Source organism: Aegilops tauschii, chromosome 3 (genome assembly GCF_002575655.3).
Source record: "Aegilops tauschii subsp. strangulata cultivar AL8/78 chromosome 3, Aet v6.0, whole genome shotgun sequence".
Lineage (NCBI taxonomy): Eukaryota > Viridiplantae > Streptophyta > Magnoliopsida > Poales > Poaceae > Aegilops > Aegilops tauschii.
In genome coordinates, this window is record NC_053037.3 from 332,439,906 (window position 1) to 332,456,102 (window position 16,197).

General features: G+C 46.9%; 1 protein-coding gene across 1 annotated transcript; it reads left to right on the top strand.

The window, feature by feature from the left end:
* The first annotated feature begins 12,022 nt into the window (after window positions 1-12,022).
* LOC141042932 (uncharacterized) lies at window positions 12,023-13,454 on the top strand. The gene is made up of 2 exons (XM_073511842.1): window positions 12,023-12,322; window positions 13,434-13,454. Exons 1-2 carry the CDS (start codon window positions 12,023-12,025, stop codon window positions 13,452-13,454), a joined length of 321 nt encoding a protein of 106 aa, XP_073367943.1.
* Window positions 13,455-16,197: the final 2,743 nt, after the last annotated feature.

A 16,197-nucleotide genomic window follows, 5' to 3' on the forward strand; every position in this document is an offset into this window, starting at 1 on the left:
GAATACTGCTAAATAGTAATGTCACTATTCAGGGTGGAATTTGTCTTTTTCATAGTTCACATCTCGTAATGTTTTTCAACTTGAAATTTTGCGTCGCAATAAAACATCACCTTCTTAACATCCCACTTTTTTTCAGATTTTCATGAAACTTTAAAATATGGTTTCCACGAAGTTTTCATTGAATATCGACTTTCGTGAGTGAACCGTGTGCTATTTTAAAACATTTCGTGAGAAGAATCTCGGTTTTTAAATCCCCGTAAATCCAAAACTAAGCCGAAAATCATGAAACCTGCCATGGTGTCACGACATTGCACTTAGATGTCGAGGAATTTTTTTCATCCATTGTGGCGCAAGTTTTATTACAGGGCTCTTACAAACTGGAGCTTCTCTCAAAGAAGCCTCGTGGTTCCGATAGGGAAAATGTAATCACTGCCTCTTTTCGCCTTGTATTTTCTTCTACGGGCAACATGGAACGACAGGATATCCATGCTGAAATTTAAACTTATTCAGGGTTCGTTTGGCCTTTTTATACACTAATTGAGTTTCCTAGGCATTTAATGTTCATAATTCAAATCTGGACTACAAATACATGCTCCAGTTGACCAAAATGGCTAGAAAAATTATACATGTGTCCTTGGGTGCATGTTTAGGTCCCATGCCAGGAATGGGAACGAATTATAACCATACCGGTGTCATGGCTCGTCCACAAACATTTCGAATATCGGTTTTTAAGTCCCCACAAATCCTAAACTCACCAGAAAGTCATCAAAGGTGGCATGGTGTCACGTCATGGCACATATATGTCGTGGTAAAAACATTGTCCAATTTGGGCCAAGCTTTATTACAAACCTCTTACAAAAACTGGAGCTTCTCTCAAAGAGGCCTCGTGGTTCTGATAGGGAAACGTGTTCCCCTTGTGGGCGAAACATAATCACTGCCTCTTTTTGCCTTGTATTTTCTTCTACGGGCAACATGGAACGACAGGATATCCGTGCTGAAATTTAAACTTATTCAGGGTTCGTTTGGCCTTTTTATACACTAATTGAGTTTACTAGGCATTTAATGTCCATAATTCAAATATGAACTACAAATACATGCTCCAGTTCATCAAAATGGCTAGAAAAATTATACATGTGTCCTTGGGTGCATGTTTAGGTCTCATGCTAGGAATGGGAACGAATTACAACTGTACCGGTGTCCTAGCTCGTCCTCAAACATTTCGAATCTCGGTTTTTAAGACCCCATAAATCCTAAACTCACCAGAAAGTCATCAAAGGTGGCATGGTGTCACGTCATGGCACATATATGTCGTGGTAAAAACATTGCCAATTTGGGCCAAGCTTTATTACAAACCTCTAACAAACCGGAGCCTGTCGCAAGAACCCTCGTGGTTTCGATAGGGGAACGTTTCCCCTTGTGGGCCAAACGATAATCACTCCCTCTTCTAGCCTCGTATTTTCTTCTACACGTGACACGGAACAACTGCAGATTCGCGCTGAACTTTGAAATTATTCAGGGTTCGTTTGACCTTTTTTATTCATTAATTGAGTTTTCTAGGCATTTAATGTCCATCATTCAAATCTGAACTACAAATACATGCTCCAGTGCACCAAAATGGCTAGAAAAAACATACATGTTTCCTTGGGGTGCATGTTTGGGTCCCATGGAACGAATGGTAACGAATTCAACCGTCCCGCCGTCCTGGCTTGGCCACAAACATTGTGAATCTTGGTTTTTAAATGTCTGTAAATCCAAAACTCACCATGAAATCATTAAACTTGGCTTGGTGTCACTACAAGGTACATATAATTGTCCAATTTGGGCGAAGCTATATTACAAGCCTTTTACAACCCGGAGCATGTTGCAACCCTCGTGGTTCCGGTAGGGAAACATGCCCCTCTCGTGGGCGAAATGATAATCGCTGCCTCTTCTCGCCTCGAACTTTGTTTTCTACAGGCAACATAGAATAATAGGAGTGTCGGGCTGAAATTTGAAACTGTTCAGGGTTCGTTTGGCCATTGTATATATCTTACTAATTACTAAGTTTTCTATGCATTTAATGTAGTCCATAATTCAAATTTGAACTACAACCACATGCTCAAGTGAAGAAAAATGGGTGGGAAATCGTACATGTGTCATTGGGTGCATGTTTAGGTCTCGTTTAAGGAATGAGAATAAATTACAAACTTGTCGTCGTCCTGAAACAATGAGAATCTCGGTTTTTAAATCCTAGTAAATCAAAAAGTCACCCACAAAACATGAAACTTGGCATGGTTTCATGACATGGTACATATATGCCGTGGTAAAAAAAATCGTCCAGTTTGAGAAGAGGCGCACACATTAGTAGCCAACAAAGTCCTTTTTGAAATAAAAAGCTCACACGTTAATATCGCAAATGGTTGTATTATATTTACCGTGCCGAAATTTAACCATACTCGGTGGCATGCATGCAACTTCTTGATTAGACGGGACGAGCGCGAGCAGTCCGCCGTGCAGGCTCGACGGGACGCGTGCGAGCAGTCCGCCGCGCAGGCTCGACGGGACGCGTGGATCCTGTCCACCTCGCAGGCTCGACGGGACACATGCGAGCAGCAAGGCCGCCCATGCTCACCGGGAAGAGAGCTCTTTGACCTCCATGCACCAGCCGCCGCCCGCCTCGCTCACAACTTCTCCATTAATGGGTTAATTAAAGCACCTGGACGGAGGGTGTTTGCTTGTGATCCCATGGATGCATTTGCTTTAATTTGTTAATGTTTTCAACTCGTATTCCGCCCTAATTTAAATTGTCACATAGGGCAACGGATAATACGGCCACAAATAAAATGCCAACGGATAATACGACGACAAATTTACAATGGCGCAGATAATAATTGTCTTACATATTCTGGATAATTTAAAATGCCACATGCGGCAAAGCCCTGAAGACACGGGGGCAAGAGAAGAAGGAAATTGCAGACAATGATCTGGGTCTCTACTGTCTCTAATCGTTGATGGATCGCTGGGCGACGAAATCCTCCAACTCCTTCAAATCCTCACGACATTGCTTGAAAGCAGCCACGGATTCCTCCACTCCTACTCGCGCTCGATCCGTAGCTTCCTCAAGCCACCCATCAGTTCCTCGACAACCGCTTTCAGCGTCATCTCTGAGGCACTGCTCTGCTCATGCAACATCTTCCAGCCGGCGGCCTCCTCCTCCTTCTCGGCGACCAACTTGAGGAGCTTCGCATTGTCATCCATGAGTTTCTCGACAAGGACGGTCGCCTTGTCAACCGAGGCATCGTTGATCTTGAGCAGCTTCACCAAGCCATCGACCAGCTCCTGCCGGTCGCCGACGAAGGACTTTAGGAACACTGGCTCGTCGCGATGGCCGACGCCGCGAATGCACTTGTGAGAGCCCTCGCGTGCCCGTGAGAGCTCGTTCGAGGGCTCCGCGGCGCACCGGGACATCTCTGCTGCTGCTGCAGCTTCGCGGCGGGACCTCTCTAGTGCTTCCGCGGCCTTGGTCTTTGCTACTTGGTTATATGTCCACCCTAAACTCCTCCTACCGGTCTTGGCGGAATGACTTGACAGAAAAAACTAGTTTTGTGGGTGATGAGGAGAGGAACTGTGAAGTAATTTTCGAGTGGGTAGTTTTTATAGCCCGGTGCTAAGTGTGAACACATATTAGTTTGATAGGTGTGAACAGATTTGCAATTACTTATTGCATTGTAATCAGCAATGTGACGAGAAACAAGGTCAAAATTTATTAATGGCAGAAGGTTCACCGCGTGGTTGCTCGCCATTGAGGCGGCCGCGGCGTGCTCCGCTCTGGCGTCCCTGCACGCACTCTGCTCGCCGTTGAGGCAAAGTTACAATGGCAACGGTTAATCATTCTTAATAATTGTCTTACATATTCAGGATAATTTAAAATGCCAAATGTGGCAAGGCCCAGAACACTCACGACCTACATATGCATACAATTATAATAAAATATAAGCTAAAAGGCTGAGCTGGCGGCCTTCCGACGATGGTCTTCTCGGACTCCATGATCAGCATAGCACCCTTGCGGCTGTTCACTCCGAGTGTCCCGACCCGCCTCCACCTACGGAGCTGCTGGCGTTGGGAGGCTCTTTGGGCTACTGGGCCTCTTCCAGAAGAGCTTGACATCGTGCAATCACGCGCATGACAACTCCGCGGAACCGCTCCATTTCCATGTCTCTGGCTTGGTAGCAAATTACGTCGATCACCTGCATCCTCAAGATATCACGTTGGCGATGTTCTACTTCGTCGGGGACGTCAACTCCGCCAAGGATGCGCTCAAGCCTGGCCACCATATCATCGGGATCGAGGTTGACATGGCCTCCGCGAGCAATGATGAAGCCGCAGGCTGCCTTTGTCTTGACTGAATCACAGAGGTCCTCTGCCCATTCCTTGCAGGGCATGAGGCTCTCGATGAGCACTGGTGACAGCGGTTCTTTGGGTGGGTCGTCGATCATGCCGCCGAGCAGCTCTGGACCTTTTGCACGGTGGATGGCAAACTACTCGTCACACCTCCTCTGCAATATGTCGATTGTGCTCCCAAGGACTGTGACGCTGATATCGCTGCCGGTGGGCCATGGTGCCTCCATCGACCGATGAAGCTCTTGCTCCCCGACCTGCTCCGGCTCGTTCTCCTCGCCGAAGATGTAACACAGGTAGGCGTCGATGTTGAAGCTTTGGTTGTTACCTGGCATGCTTGGAATAACTAATGGTAGATGGGTGAGGACTAGATCTTCGCAGAGTGTCGCGGTGGTGCGTTGCCGCACGGGTTATATGCAGCAAGCCGTTAGCTGGTGGCGGGAAACCGGTGAGGGAATAGGCGTGGATTTTACAATTCACCCATGTCGAGCGCGGGAAGACTAAGCGGAGCACACACACAACCCGAATACCGTATCCGGTGCCACGTGTTATTTATCACACAAGTGTTAACATAAGGAAATGCATGTGTAACTTATTAATCATCACACACGAGTACTCGCAGACGCATCGTGTGCGATACTCCTAGCCACCGCAAGCAACTAGTTTGCATTTTTCAAAGTTTTTTGTACACACAAAATCGCACACGAACTAACTGTATTAACCATCTATGTTGTAAATTCTCATCGCAAACAGTTCATCTGAGTCGGCTGTTTGCCACGTATCACACACATCATATCTAAGTTGAACCATTTCTGTTGCGTTCGCTAATCGAAAATAGTTCGTCCGAGTGAACCGTATGCCCTATATCACACACACCTTGATTAGGCTAACCGTTTATGTTGCACTCCCTAATAGAAACCGGTTCATCGGAGCGAACTGTATGTCTTATATCGCACACACATTGATATGGCTGCCCGTTTCTGTTGTTCTGCCTCATCGCAAACAGTTCGAATGGGTTAACCGTGTGCCCTACATCGCACACACAACTAAAATCTAAACCGTGTTTGATGCGTCCTCCATCGCAAACGTTTTGCACCTTTTTTGACGTTTTTTTACATCCCCGTTTGTGATTAATGCATCGCACACAGTTTCGTGAAAGGGTCTTTGATCGTAGTGTCACGTTAGCAGCATCCTGCAGTAGTGTGTTCAGATTTCAAGGTGCACTAAATTATTGCATGCGATGATTAAGGCTGGCCATAGTGTTGGTATCTTAGTTGGTAGCATGCACACGGGAATAGCAAACATGCTGATGTGGCAAAGAATTAATGAAGAGAGGGGGGTTAGAGTAACATAGGTAGATACCGTATCATGTTAAATACTATGCTACTTTGTGTCATGCATGGCACTATAAAGGTAGTCCCGTATCATTCACTAGTATCATGCACATGATACTAGTATATGATACTTTCCACTATGAGTAGCCTAAAGAGAATATTAACTAACCTCTACTCTTATAAAAAGCAGAGTTGGTGATGATGGTGTGCCTGGCATCCTGCAATATAGGTCGTCCGATCTATATCTAACAGATAGGACGGAAACTATGACAATTTACCCGCACTCCTCTCCACATTTGCAGATAAGGCCTTCCCTCGTTCATCCTTTTCTACCACAAGATAAACTACTCATACAAATGCATCTTGATGTTCCGTGCAACGCACGGGCATCTTGCTAGTGCATGTGAAAATCTTTGTCATTTACTAGTGTTCATGCATGCATGCAATGCGATAATGCATTGGAAAACAAATTTTTTTGTGAAGAACGAGAGCATTAATTGAGTACTTTTGCAGACTACAAAAACTATTCCACCGCCTCTATCTTGGTAAGAGTAGATGAAATTTTTGAATCGAGCCCTTTAAACTAGAAGGAAGGTAGTAGTACTCTAATAGCTAACCTTGTTGTGATGACTAGATAGGACATGGCACGCACCTGGACGGAGGAACTAGTCTGCATTGTGCATATAAGTTTTGTCTGAAGTGTATCAACATTCACAATGTCAAATCAATATTTTTATACTCATTATGAAATGTAGTTTCATAAAATATATATTTGTTATTGTATATATTGATATTTTTAGTATAAATTTGGTCAAAAACATTGCAAACTTTGACTTGACACAAATCTTACACCGAGTAAAAAGGATCAGAGGGAGTATCTTGCATGCGGAGTAGGCAAAAAAATTGCTCATTTATAGCCGTCCGAAGTCTCAAAGGGCGTGATCGCACGAGGGAAGCGAAGGTCGTGGGAGGCGTGACGGTTGACAGAATTAAGTGAAGTTACATGCACGCACCGGCATGGCATGCGAACACACAGAAGCTATACCGCCAGGCCTACGATATGGGTCTAGTAGACATGACATCTAGTGGGTCCCGCATAGTACTCGAGAACTCTTTGGGGGCATGCAGCCGTTTATCCACGGGCAAGCACCACCCCCACGCCGTTTGCACGCCCTACTCGTCCCCGTCTTCTACCTTACAACAGTTCGCTACCAGTCGTCTCGTCCCTTCACATTACACAAGCTCAACTTCTCCTAACCCGCCTCCAAAATCCATGGCCTCCCAAATCTCCATGATCGTCGTCGAGTACTAGGTTAGAACCATCACCGGCGATGAGGTCATCGTCATCTACACCCGTAGATCTGCGACGGTGGAAGCATGCCTTGCTCGCTTCCTAGGCATGTTCAAAAGTTCAAAGGATAACTGGGTCGCTGGGCTAGATGTTGAGTACACCACAGTCCTGGAAAGCGAGAAACTTCTAAAGGAGGCAGAGAAGAAGAAGCCCGTCGTGATCCAGGTTTGCGTACATAACGTGTGCTTGGTCCACCACATATGCCATGCCGACGTTAGGTGCCAGGAATTTGAGTTCTTCCTCAAGGACAAAAGAGTGAAATTCGTTACTTTAGACTTTACGAACGACGGGAGAGTCCTGGGTCGGATAGGCCTCGTTGAAGGCCAGCCCTTCGATCTCCAGAAGGAAAGCCTGGTGTCCCCCTCTCAGCCTTCAATGCTAACCCTAGCAGCAGCCATGATTGATCCTTCGTACGCTCAACTGAAGAAACCTCACCCACAGTTTCATGTTGCATGGGAGTCAAAGACAATAGATGAAGATCACATCGTGTACGCAGCAACGGATGCCTACCTTTGTTTAAATATCTAAAAGGGTTGGATGAAGAAGTAGAGCCCAGTGTCCATTTCAAGCAAAGAAGTGTCAGCGAAGAGGAAGAGGAAGAGGGACGGGGACAAAGTCGAGGACGTGGACTCGGACTCCGAGTAAGGTGGCAGTGCCATTGCTCATGCTGGTTCTACTGCAGTGTCAAGCAGACTAGTTGCTTAGATTTATTTCAGGGGTGTGTTTTGCTGAGCCCCCAGCAGAACTATGTTTATGTTCTTTCTCGTTATTTGAACTGTTTAGTACGTACAGCAGTACTAGTATGTCTTACTACTATTCTTCTTGCAGTTGGTACTACTGCTCGTATCTTTGCGTTCCTACTATACTTAATACGTACTAGTAGTATAATTTGGGTCAGTCAATTTGTGAAAGAAGTTCGACAGAGCGAAAGAAGAAGACGGCAGATAAGCTACCCCAGTATCTATATTAGGGTGGCAGGGTGCCCATGATCTATCTTATGAGTGTTGGGTGTGGAATGCAGTTCGCCGAAAAAAATGAATCGGGACCGGGGTTAAACGGATGGCAGGGGTGGGGGGGCATGGCAGCGGCAGGCGGTTCAGGGGAGGGCGGGGCGACAGCGGCAGGCGGTTAAGCCTGTGGCGGGCTGGTGGCTCGATGCCTGAGAGAAGATGAACAGTGCATCAATTTCGGAGATTGAAGAAGCCCTTCTAGCCGTCCATGTTGCATCCAATGGCTCACAAGAGTCGACTGACACAAATTGTTCCTTCAGATTGCAGGATCCACGTGGCATTCAAGGTCTTGAAGGTTTATTCCACGTCCGCACCCGGTTTGTGGTCTTAGCGCGGGCGCGACCGGCTTCCGCTGCGACAGCCACCATGCACGCCTCCTCCACTTGGTCGGAGACGACAATGACATGCTAGCTCCTCCTCGCCGGCGTGCTGGAGCATGCGCTCGTCCTCCTCTTCGTATGCTGCGGGCATAGATGCTGCTCCACCAGCTGCTCGCGTGCTTGGCAGCGCGGCGGGATCGCGAGGAGGGACTGCAGACGGCGTGAGTGGGCGAGCCTTCGGCTTCATGGCACAGGGATGGCGAGGACATGGCACTGATGGGCGAGAAATGGTCGGCCGGAGCAGGCGGGCGCCGGCATGCGCAACGGCGGTGGTGTCATATTGATAAGTGCACATACGTGAGCTTAGTTTAGTTTTATATAGGGTTGGTCAAACTTAAAATAACACCGTACTAGTACACGTAAACATTAGACTGAGGTAGTGCTTACACTACCATATTACTTAGCACAACATCGATACGGAATCCTGTGCAAGTGCTGCATCGCGGCCGCGCGTTCGATCGAACAGTGTGTCACCGTGTCGCGCTCGAAGGACATCCACCGAACCTTTTTGTTTGTGTGAAAACAATCCCCGAATATTACTCTACTTTTTTTCCTGGAAAAGTTCTTCACGCTAAAATATTTAATATTTGAATTTAGCTTCAGTTCGTGCTTATTTGGATTTGGACGTTTTAGGTGTGGACTAGTTTCTTTAATACTAATTGTGTGTGTGACTGAGAGAGAACGCGTGTATGTGTCCATATGTGTGTTGTGGCGGAAGGGCAATGTGGAACGGTGTGCGTGTGATAGAGACATAGAGAGGTGTGAATGTGCAAATGATCATGCATGAGTGAGACATAGAGAGATGTCGATACGTTGTGTATACATGAGAGAACGGTCTTCTATTTGTACTTGTGTGTGTCCGAGAGAGAGAGAGAGAGAGGAGCATCGGTAACACAACAACCATCTCTCTCGATTCGTCCGTCCCTCGCACGATCGCATGTAACACATGCATCAACGAACACATTTTGACACCCTCACCCGGCCCCTACCCACCTCAAGGCCCGCACATCGCTCTGTATCTCGCATGCACAATCTATTCGTGAAAACCCTATTTAGCATGTAGCTTTCCATCACGTACACACACATTCTCTCCATAGATTTGATTTCTCTCAATATCTGACACACACACACACACACAAACACACACAGCACACACACTCCCCCTCCCCCGAGCACACAATTCATCCCCATCCAAGGTTATATGGTGACCACTCTCGCTTGTGCTTCTCTGCACCCCAGCATGCACACCACCTCAATCTTCAAAGAGGGCATCGAGGAGATCGAAGATGGCGACCACACTTCACTAGAGAATGCGGGGCCATTTGGAAGCAGGATGATGTGACGACGGCTGACTGACTCCTCCCCCCTCTCTCTCCCGCACAAAATTATCAATCCCTCAACCCACGAGATCCTTCCCCTCTCGTCCATGTTTTTCCAGCTCTCTCACTAAACCCGTTGTCTCTTCTCCACCCACGTGTACAAAATCCGGATGCACATGCATCTCACGTATATTACATGTCTCCATCTTTCTCACAGACCTAACTTCTTCCTCTCTCCCTCTCTCTCTCTCTCTCTTTCTCTTTCTATCTCTCTCTCTCATTAGGTTTGTCTCCTACTCTCTCGCCCACATACATACAATCTTTCCCGCCCTACCTGCTCCATCTTCGTAAGCTCTCTCCACACATTTCATTAACACATTGGGATGTGTTCAAAATCTTGCTTTTATAATGGACCATGTACAGTTATGGCTGGTTTTGTTGCATCCTACAAAGTAATATCTGTGAAATGCATTTAGATTTTCATTTGACTGGGATTATGTGAGTTTGAGCATATTGTGAAGTACTATAGACCTCGTATACATCTTCGAATAATGATTCTAACTATTGAAATATATAAACCATTACATTCGAAGTCAGTAGCCTAATATATTTATTTCACGATTTCAAAAAATGATTAATTCCACTACAAACTAAGAAAACAAATGTGTACTCCCTCCGTTTTTATTTAAGTCCACGTATTATCATTGGTCAAAGTCAAGTTTTGCAAACTCTCACAAAGTTTATAGCAAAAAATATTAACATATACAATAACAAATAAATACCATTAGATTCATTATTGAATGTACTTTCACATCATACATATTTGTTATGGTAAATTTTTATATTTTTCTATAAACTTGGTCAAACTTTAGGAAGTTTGACTTCAGTCAAACCTAATATGCAGAGTTAATAAAAACGGATGGAGTACTAGTACGACTAACTACTAGTACTGCTCGCAAGTTGCTTAGGCCAATCACCCAACACGCCAAACGGCGAGTTCTGTGTTACAAAATTTTGAGGTCGGCGGGAAAATGTCCCGCCACCCTGATTCAAGCAGTGCGAAGTTGCCATCGTACCCTTCGGAACAAGGCCTACGGATGATGGTTAGTAGGGGGCTGTTTTTGTAACTCCAGGTTCACCCTACCCTGCCAACCCCACCCTGGCACCCAGAGTAGTACACCTGAATACTCCCCATTTTCTATCCCCACCGCAAAATAGACTTCTCCACGGCACCGCAGCTTTCGTGCTCCTCCCCTACTACATTGGTGCACTCATCCACCGCAGCGCATCTGCCTCATCGACGATGTCGTACACCGCACTGGAGCCGGTCCACCGTCGTCATCGTACACGGAGCCTCTTCCCCGACACCATCTTCCATGGTCTCGGATCTTCTTCTCGGAAGCCGATGCCAAGCGCAGAAGCACCACCATCGTGGACAATGAACTGACTCCCATTGCCGACCATGATGCATAGAGGCCGCCGCGACCATCGTACTCCTCCTCGATTGGTAATGTGTGTATTGAATCTCTTAGCAGTATATGTGCAGTTCCAATTTTGTTCATACCTATCGTTCAAATTTCCTGGTTGCTATTGATCCCGTAAAAGTATTGGTTATAGCTTGCATTGTCCAACATGATATAACCTTGTAATTGTGCGTCGCTCCAGTATTGCGCTGTGCTTGGGTACATTCTTCATCTGCAACCAGTAGTGTGGCAAATGATGGAAAGTTTTTTAGAACTAGCAAGATGCCCATGCGTTGCACGGAACATCAAGATGCATTTGTATGAGTACTTTATCTTGTGGGAGAAAAGGATGAACGAGGGAAGGCCTTATTTGTAAATGTGGAGAGGGTGTGGGTATCTTTTTGCAAAATTGCCATAGTTTCCTTCCTATCCGTCAGATATAAATCGGATGGCCTATATTGCAGGATGGCAGGCACACCATCATCACCAACTCTGTTTTTTTATAAGAGTAGAGAAGAGAGTAGAGATAGCAGGGACGTCGGGAAAGGATCGCGCACGCGGGAAAAAGCGGTCGGGCGCGCGGCGTCCGACGCGCTTATAAAATCCAATGCCCTCCCACCGCTTTGTGCCTTGCCACTGCTCTCTCCTTGCTCTGTGCCTCACCACCACTCTTTCTCACCTCGCCGCCGCCGCGCCACCATGCCGCCGCGTCGCCGGGAAACTTGGGGATACCGCGGCGTCCGCGCACGCCCTCCAGCGGCTTCTCCGCCGAGATCCGGTTCCGCGGGATGCGCCTCGGCCTTGGCACTTTTGACACCGCCCACGAGGCCGCCCGCACGTACGACGCAGCGGTGTGGCACCTCTGGTGGCCTCATAGAGCATTGAACTTCCCCAACGTGTCGACGCGGGAGCGGGCGTACGAGCTCACGCCTCTGCCTTGGCTTATCATCGACGAGGATCGTCGCGACTACCGGAGGTGCGAGCACCGTCTCAGCATCATAGAGATGGACGAGGAAGCCATGGCGATGTGGCGCCAATGCTTCCCGCAGGCCATCATCAACGAGCCCGAGTTCTACGCGCAAATGAGGGCGGAGAGGGAGAAGAGGAGGGCGGAGCGAGCCGCCTATCGCGAGGACAAGCGTACGCGGAAGGCAGCCGCTCAATTCAACATCAAACTAGGAGCAGTGTCGCCCTGGGACTCCGACGATGATCGGTATCTTCACGCCTACATTGATACGTCGGAGGAGGACATCATCGAGGAGGAGTCGAATGACGAGGAGTAGTTGAACTATCTATTTTTTATCTATCTATGCTATATCTATGCTGAGAACTATATATGTCTCTACTCTCTACTCTCTGCTCTCTGATCTTATTATATATTATTATTATATTATATTAGTCTTATAAAAAACGGAGTTGGTGATGATGGTGTGCCTGCCATCCTGCAATATAGGCCACCCGATTTATATGTGACGGATGGGAAGGAAACTATGGCAATTTTGCAAAAAGATACCCACACCCCTCTCCACATTTGCAAATAAGGCCTTCCCTCGTTCATCCTTTCCTCTCACAAGATAAACTACTCATACAAACGCATCTTGATGTTACGTGCAACGCACGGGCATCTTGCTTGTATCTATCTATGCCAGTATCGACTCGGAGTCGAATGTGTATCGAGTCGGAGTAGAAAGGAGAAAAAATATAGTGCGTCTACTCGAGCGGCGCGCACGCGCAATTTTTTGCAATGGCCGCTAGAGCCAGCACCTCCGCGGCCCGCAAATACTAGCTATTCCGGCGCTATAAATGCTTTTTAACACGCCGCGCGTTGCGCTTCTGTTGAAGATGCTCTAACATGGCAGATGAGTGCTTTAATGTTGCCCACAAGATATGTGAGTATTACTATAATTTTCTTGCCATGTTGATATTTTAAAACCACGAGTGCGAACATGCAGAGGAGCAATGAAGACCAAACACGGGATATTGGGGACATCTTCAAGGAATGTGGCAAGTTAAAGAGGAGCTGCACCGAACCTGTAAAATGAGCTTTGATAAGTAACACCCTTTCAATTACTTTCATTTAGCCTCGTGTTCTTCGATGTGTATATGTTGTAGTTTTTGTTTCTCTTAGCCTCATGTTCTTCGATGTGTAATAAGAAGAGTCTTAATCATCCTAATGCTTTCATTTTTAACTTGATGTAGGAAGTGGGGGTTCTCACCTAGGAGTCTGTTTTTATATTTCTCCTTTTGAATTCACTTCTCCGAGTCCTATTTATCTGGCTTGTACTAAATGGATCTGGGTTGCTCTGAGTGTTGATCCAAAAAAGAAGTAACTTCATGTCAGGATGCAGTTCCTGCGAGGAGGGCAGTATGGTCAACCTCGAGATCATGTTTCCAAAATGAGGTTGGATTACACACAAGGTGGCCGTTCCCTATTGATGTTGGACTAGACACAAGGTGCAAATTCCCAGATGATGCTGGATTACACACAGGCCAGGTGGAGTCGTCAACTGTTCATGTCCTCGTGGATCTAGTAAATGCTGAAAGAAAGCGTGCAGTAGCCCTTGAGAATGTAGCTAAGTTCCTGAAGAAGCGAAAAGAGCAATCAGATGCTCTCTTCACCCAAGCCAAAAATGAGATGGAAGAAGCCAGAAAGAAGCAAGCGGAGGCAGAGCAAGCTAGGCGTCTCCTGATATCCAAAATGTTGTCAAGACAAATTTTCCTTCATAATAGCTAGGTTCAAATGTTTATCTAGTCAGCATGACTGTTGTGATGTCCGTGCATCTACTGATGTGGCACAAAATAAAATTTTCGGGTCATGTAATAACAACAATTACTTTCCAAACAATAACAGATGAAGCATTGGACATGCTATAGTTCACACGCAAGCCCAACATTCCAACTTCAACTTCCACATCAAACTCATGTTCACAGATGTATGCACATTCATAGATAATGTCCACAACCATGATTCACTTCAAAGCCAAAAAAATGTGACGAGAGTTATAAATAAAGAAAAATCTCTAGTTCCTACTGCCAGTGCGAGCACAACAAGTCAAGACCATACATAATTAATTATATTTTGGACATTTTTTGATTAAACACGAATAACTTCTGGAGGTAGATATAATATTTCTAATGCCGGCCGCGGCTGGGGTCCACGATGTTTTGAGCCAAATCGGGCAACACACCAGGTGTCTGCCGGCGACGTGGTGGTCGTAGCATTCATGGGTTCCGAGCGGCGGCGGCTCCCGTGGCCTACTATTCCTCGGTGTCGGCAGTGGCCGCAGACGTGTTGGCCACATCCGCCAGCATGATGTGGTTCTGCCAATGTTTGCATCGGATGACGCGGCCAACCATGGTGCACTGGACGTCGTGGTCCCCCGTGTGCCGGCGTGCAGCAACTCGCGACTCTTCTGCGAGCAGGCTTGGAGCATCGATTTGATGCACCAGGGGCCAGCTTGGAGCAGCGGCTTGCTCCTCCGCTTGCCCGCCTGCATCCTCGCCCATGGAACTGATGGCCTGGGGCGGGGACGGAGGTGGGGCAGCGAGTTTCCTGGCTCGTCGGGGCACCCACCGGCTTATATGCTGAGAACTCGTCTTCCTACTCACCGGAAACTATGGAGAGTGTGGAGAAAATGGTGCAAGGAGGATATGGGGAGCGGCAGTGTGGTGCAGTTCTTTCTTGGCGTCTGGCCTCATTTAAATAGTGGGCGGACGAGAGGAGCCAACCGGCGTTGTGTTCTAAAATGACGGCCGGCTCGCGGAAGGACATGTTGCCGGCACACGCGCGGATTCAATGGAGGCAGACGGGGCAGTCTGAAGCCGGTTGCATGCGGCGAGGAGGCGTGTTCAGCCTCGCCTGCAGCGAGTGGGGCCCTCTTGGCCGGCGCGCCGGTTCAATTCGTGCGCTATGAGATGTCGTGTCCGTGTCAGAGCAATCACTCCCTCCAGTCCTTTTTTCTTTGGGTATAACAAAATCTTGTTTTCCATCAGATTTTACAAGTAAAATTCATGGACAAACTTTGAACCAAAAACGATCAGGACTAGTAAACTAGGACGGAGGTTGTAGTTATGAATGCCATTTTCGCTCCATACCAATCGTTCTAAAAAGTAGTACCTATAACGCGCCATTGAAAATCAGAACTCTTACCCGCTAAAAATGATATTTTAAATGTGGCTACTCAATCAGTGGCGACTGGCGAGCCACCGCCTCCAGGCCGTTCACCTATGGTCCCGACCATCAACTCCTACGGATCAAATTATCACGCGAGCTGACTATTCCTACAAAGGTGCGCTCCACCACGTACCCGGTACCCGCGCATGCAGCAATCGTGCACCTAGGGTTTTAGGGCTTATTTGTTTACTGTGCCTTTACGTAACTCTCATGTGTGCAAGACAGCGAGAGACCAACTGCATGTGTGCGCCTCTTCTCTTCGTATATGTACTCCACCGTTTGGCTGGTGTCCAAAAAATTATACAGTAGTAATAACTAGCAACGTGCCAATGTGTTGCCACACGATCAAAGTAGATTAATACATGTTCACCGATTTGATAGAAAAGAGTCTAGTTTTGAAATACGTATATCACTAAAAATATGTTATGTTTCACTCAAAATATATTCCTTTGGTGGTTTTGATGAGAGGAGGGAGGAATGTGGTTGGTTTCAAGATTCGAGAAGTGGTATATCTCTACTCTTATAAAAAACAGAGTTGGTGATGATGGTGTGCCTGCCATCCTGCAATATAGGCCGTCCGATTTATATCTGATGGATAGGAAGGAAACTATGGCAATTTTGCAAAATGAGACCCACACCCCTCTCCGTATTTGCAAATGAGGCCTTCCCTCGTTCATCCTTTTCTCCCGTAAGATAAACTACTCATACAAATGCATCTTCATGTTCTGTGCAACGCATGGGCATCTTGCTAGTTGTTGCAAAAAGCCCATGTGTGTGTGGTGTGTGTGT

Excerpts from the sequence above, each read along its gene's own strand:
- LOC141042932 (XM_073511842.1), top strand. The coding sequence starts at position 12,023 with ATGCGCCTCGGCCTTGGCACTTTTGACACCGCCCACGAGGCCGCCCGC. Across the intron at positions 12,323-13,433 it reads AGTTCTACGCGCAAATGAGG|GAAGTGGGGGTTCTCACCTA; the intron begins GCGGAGAGGGAG and ends AACTTGATGTAG.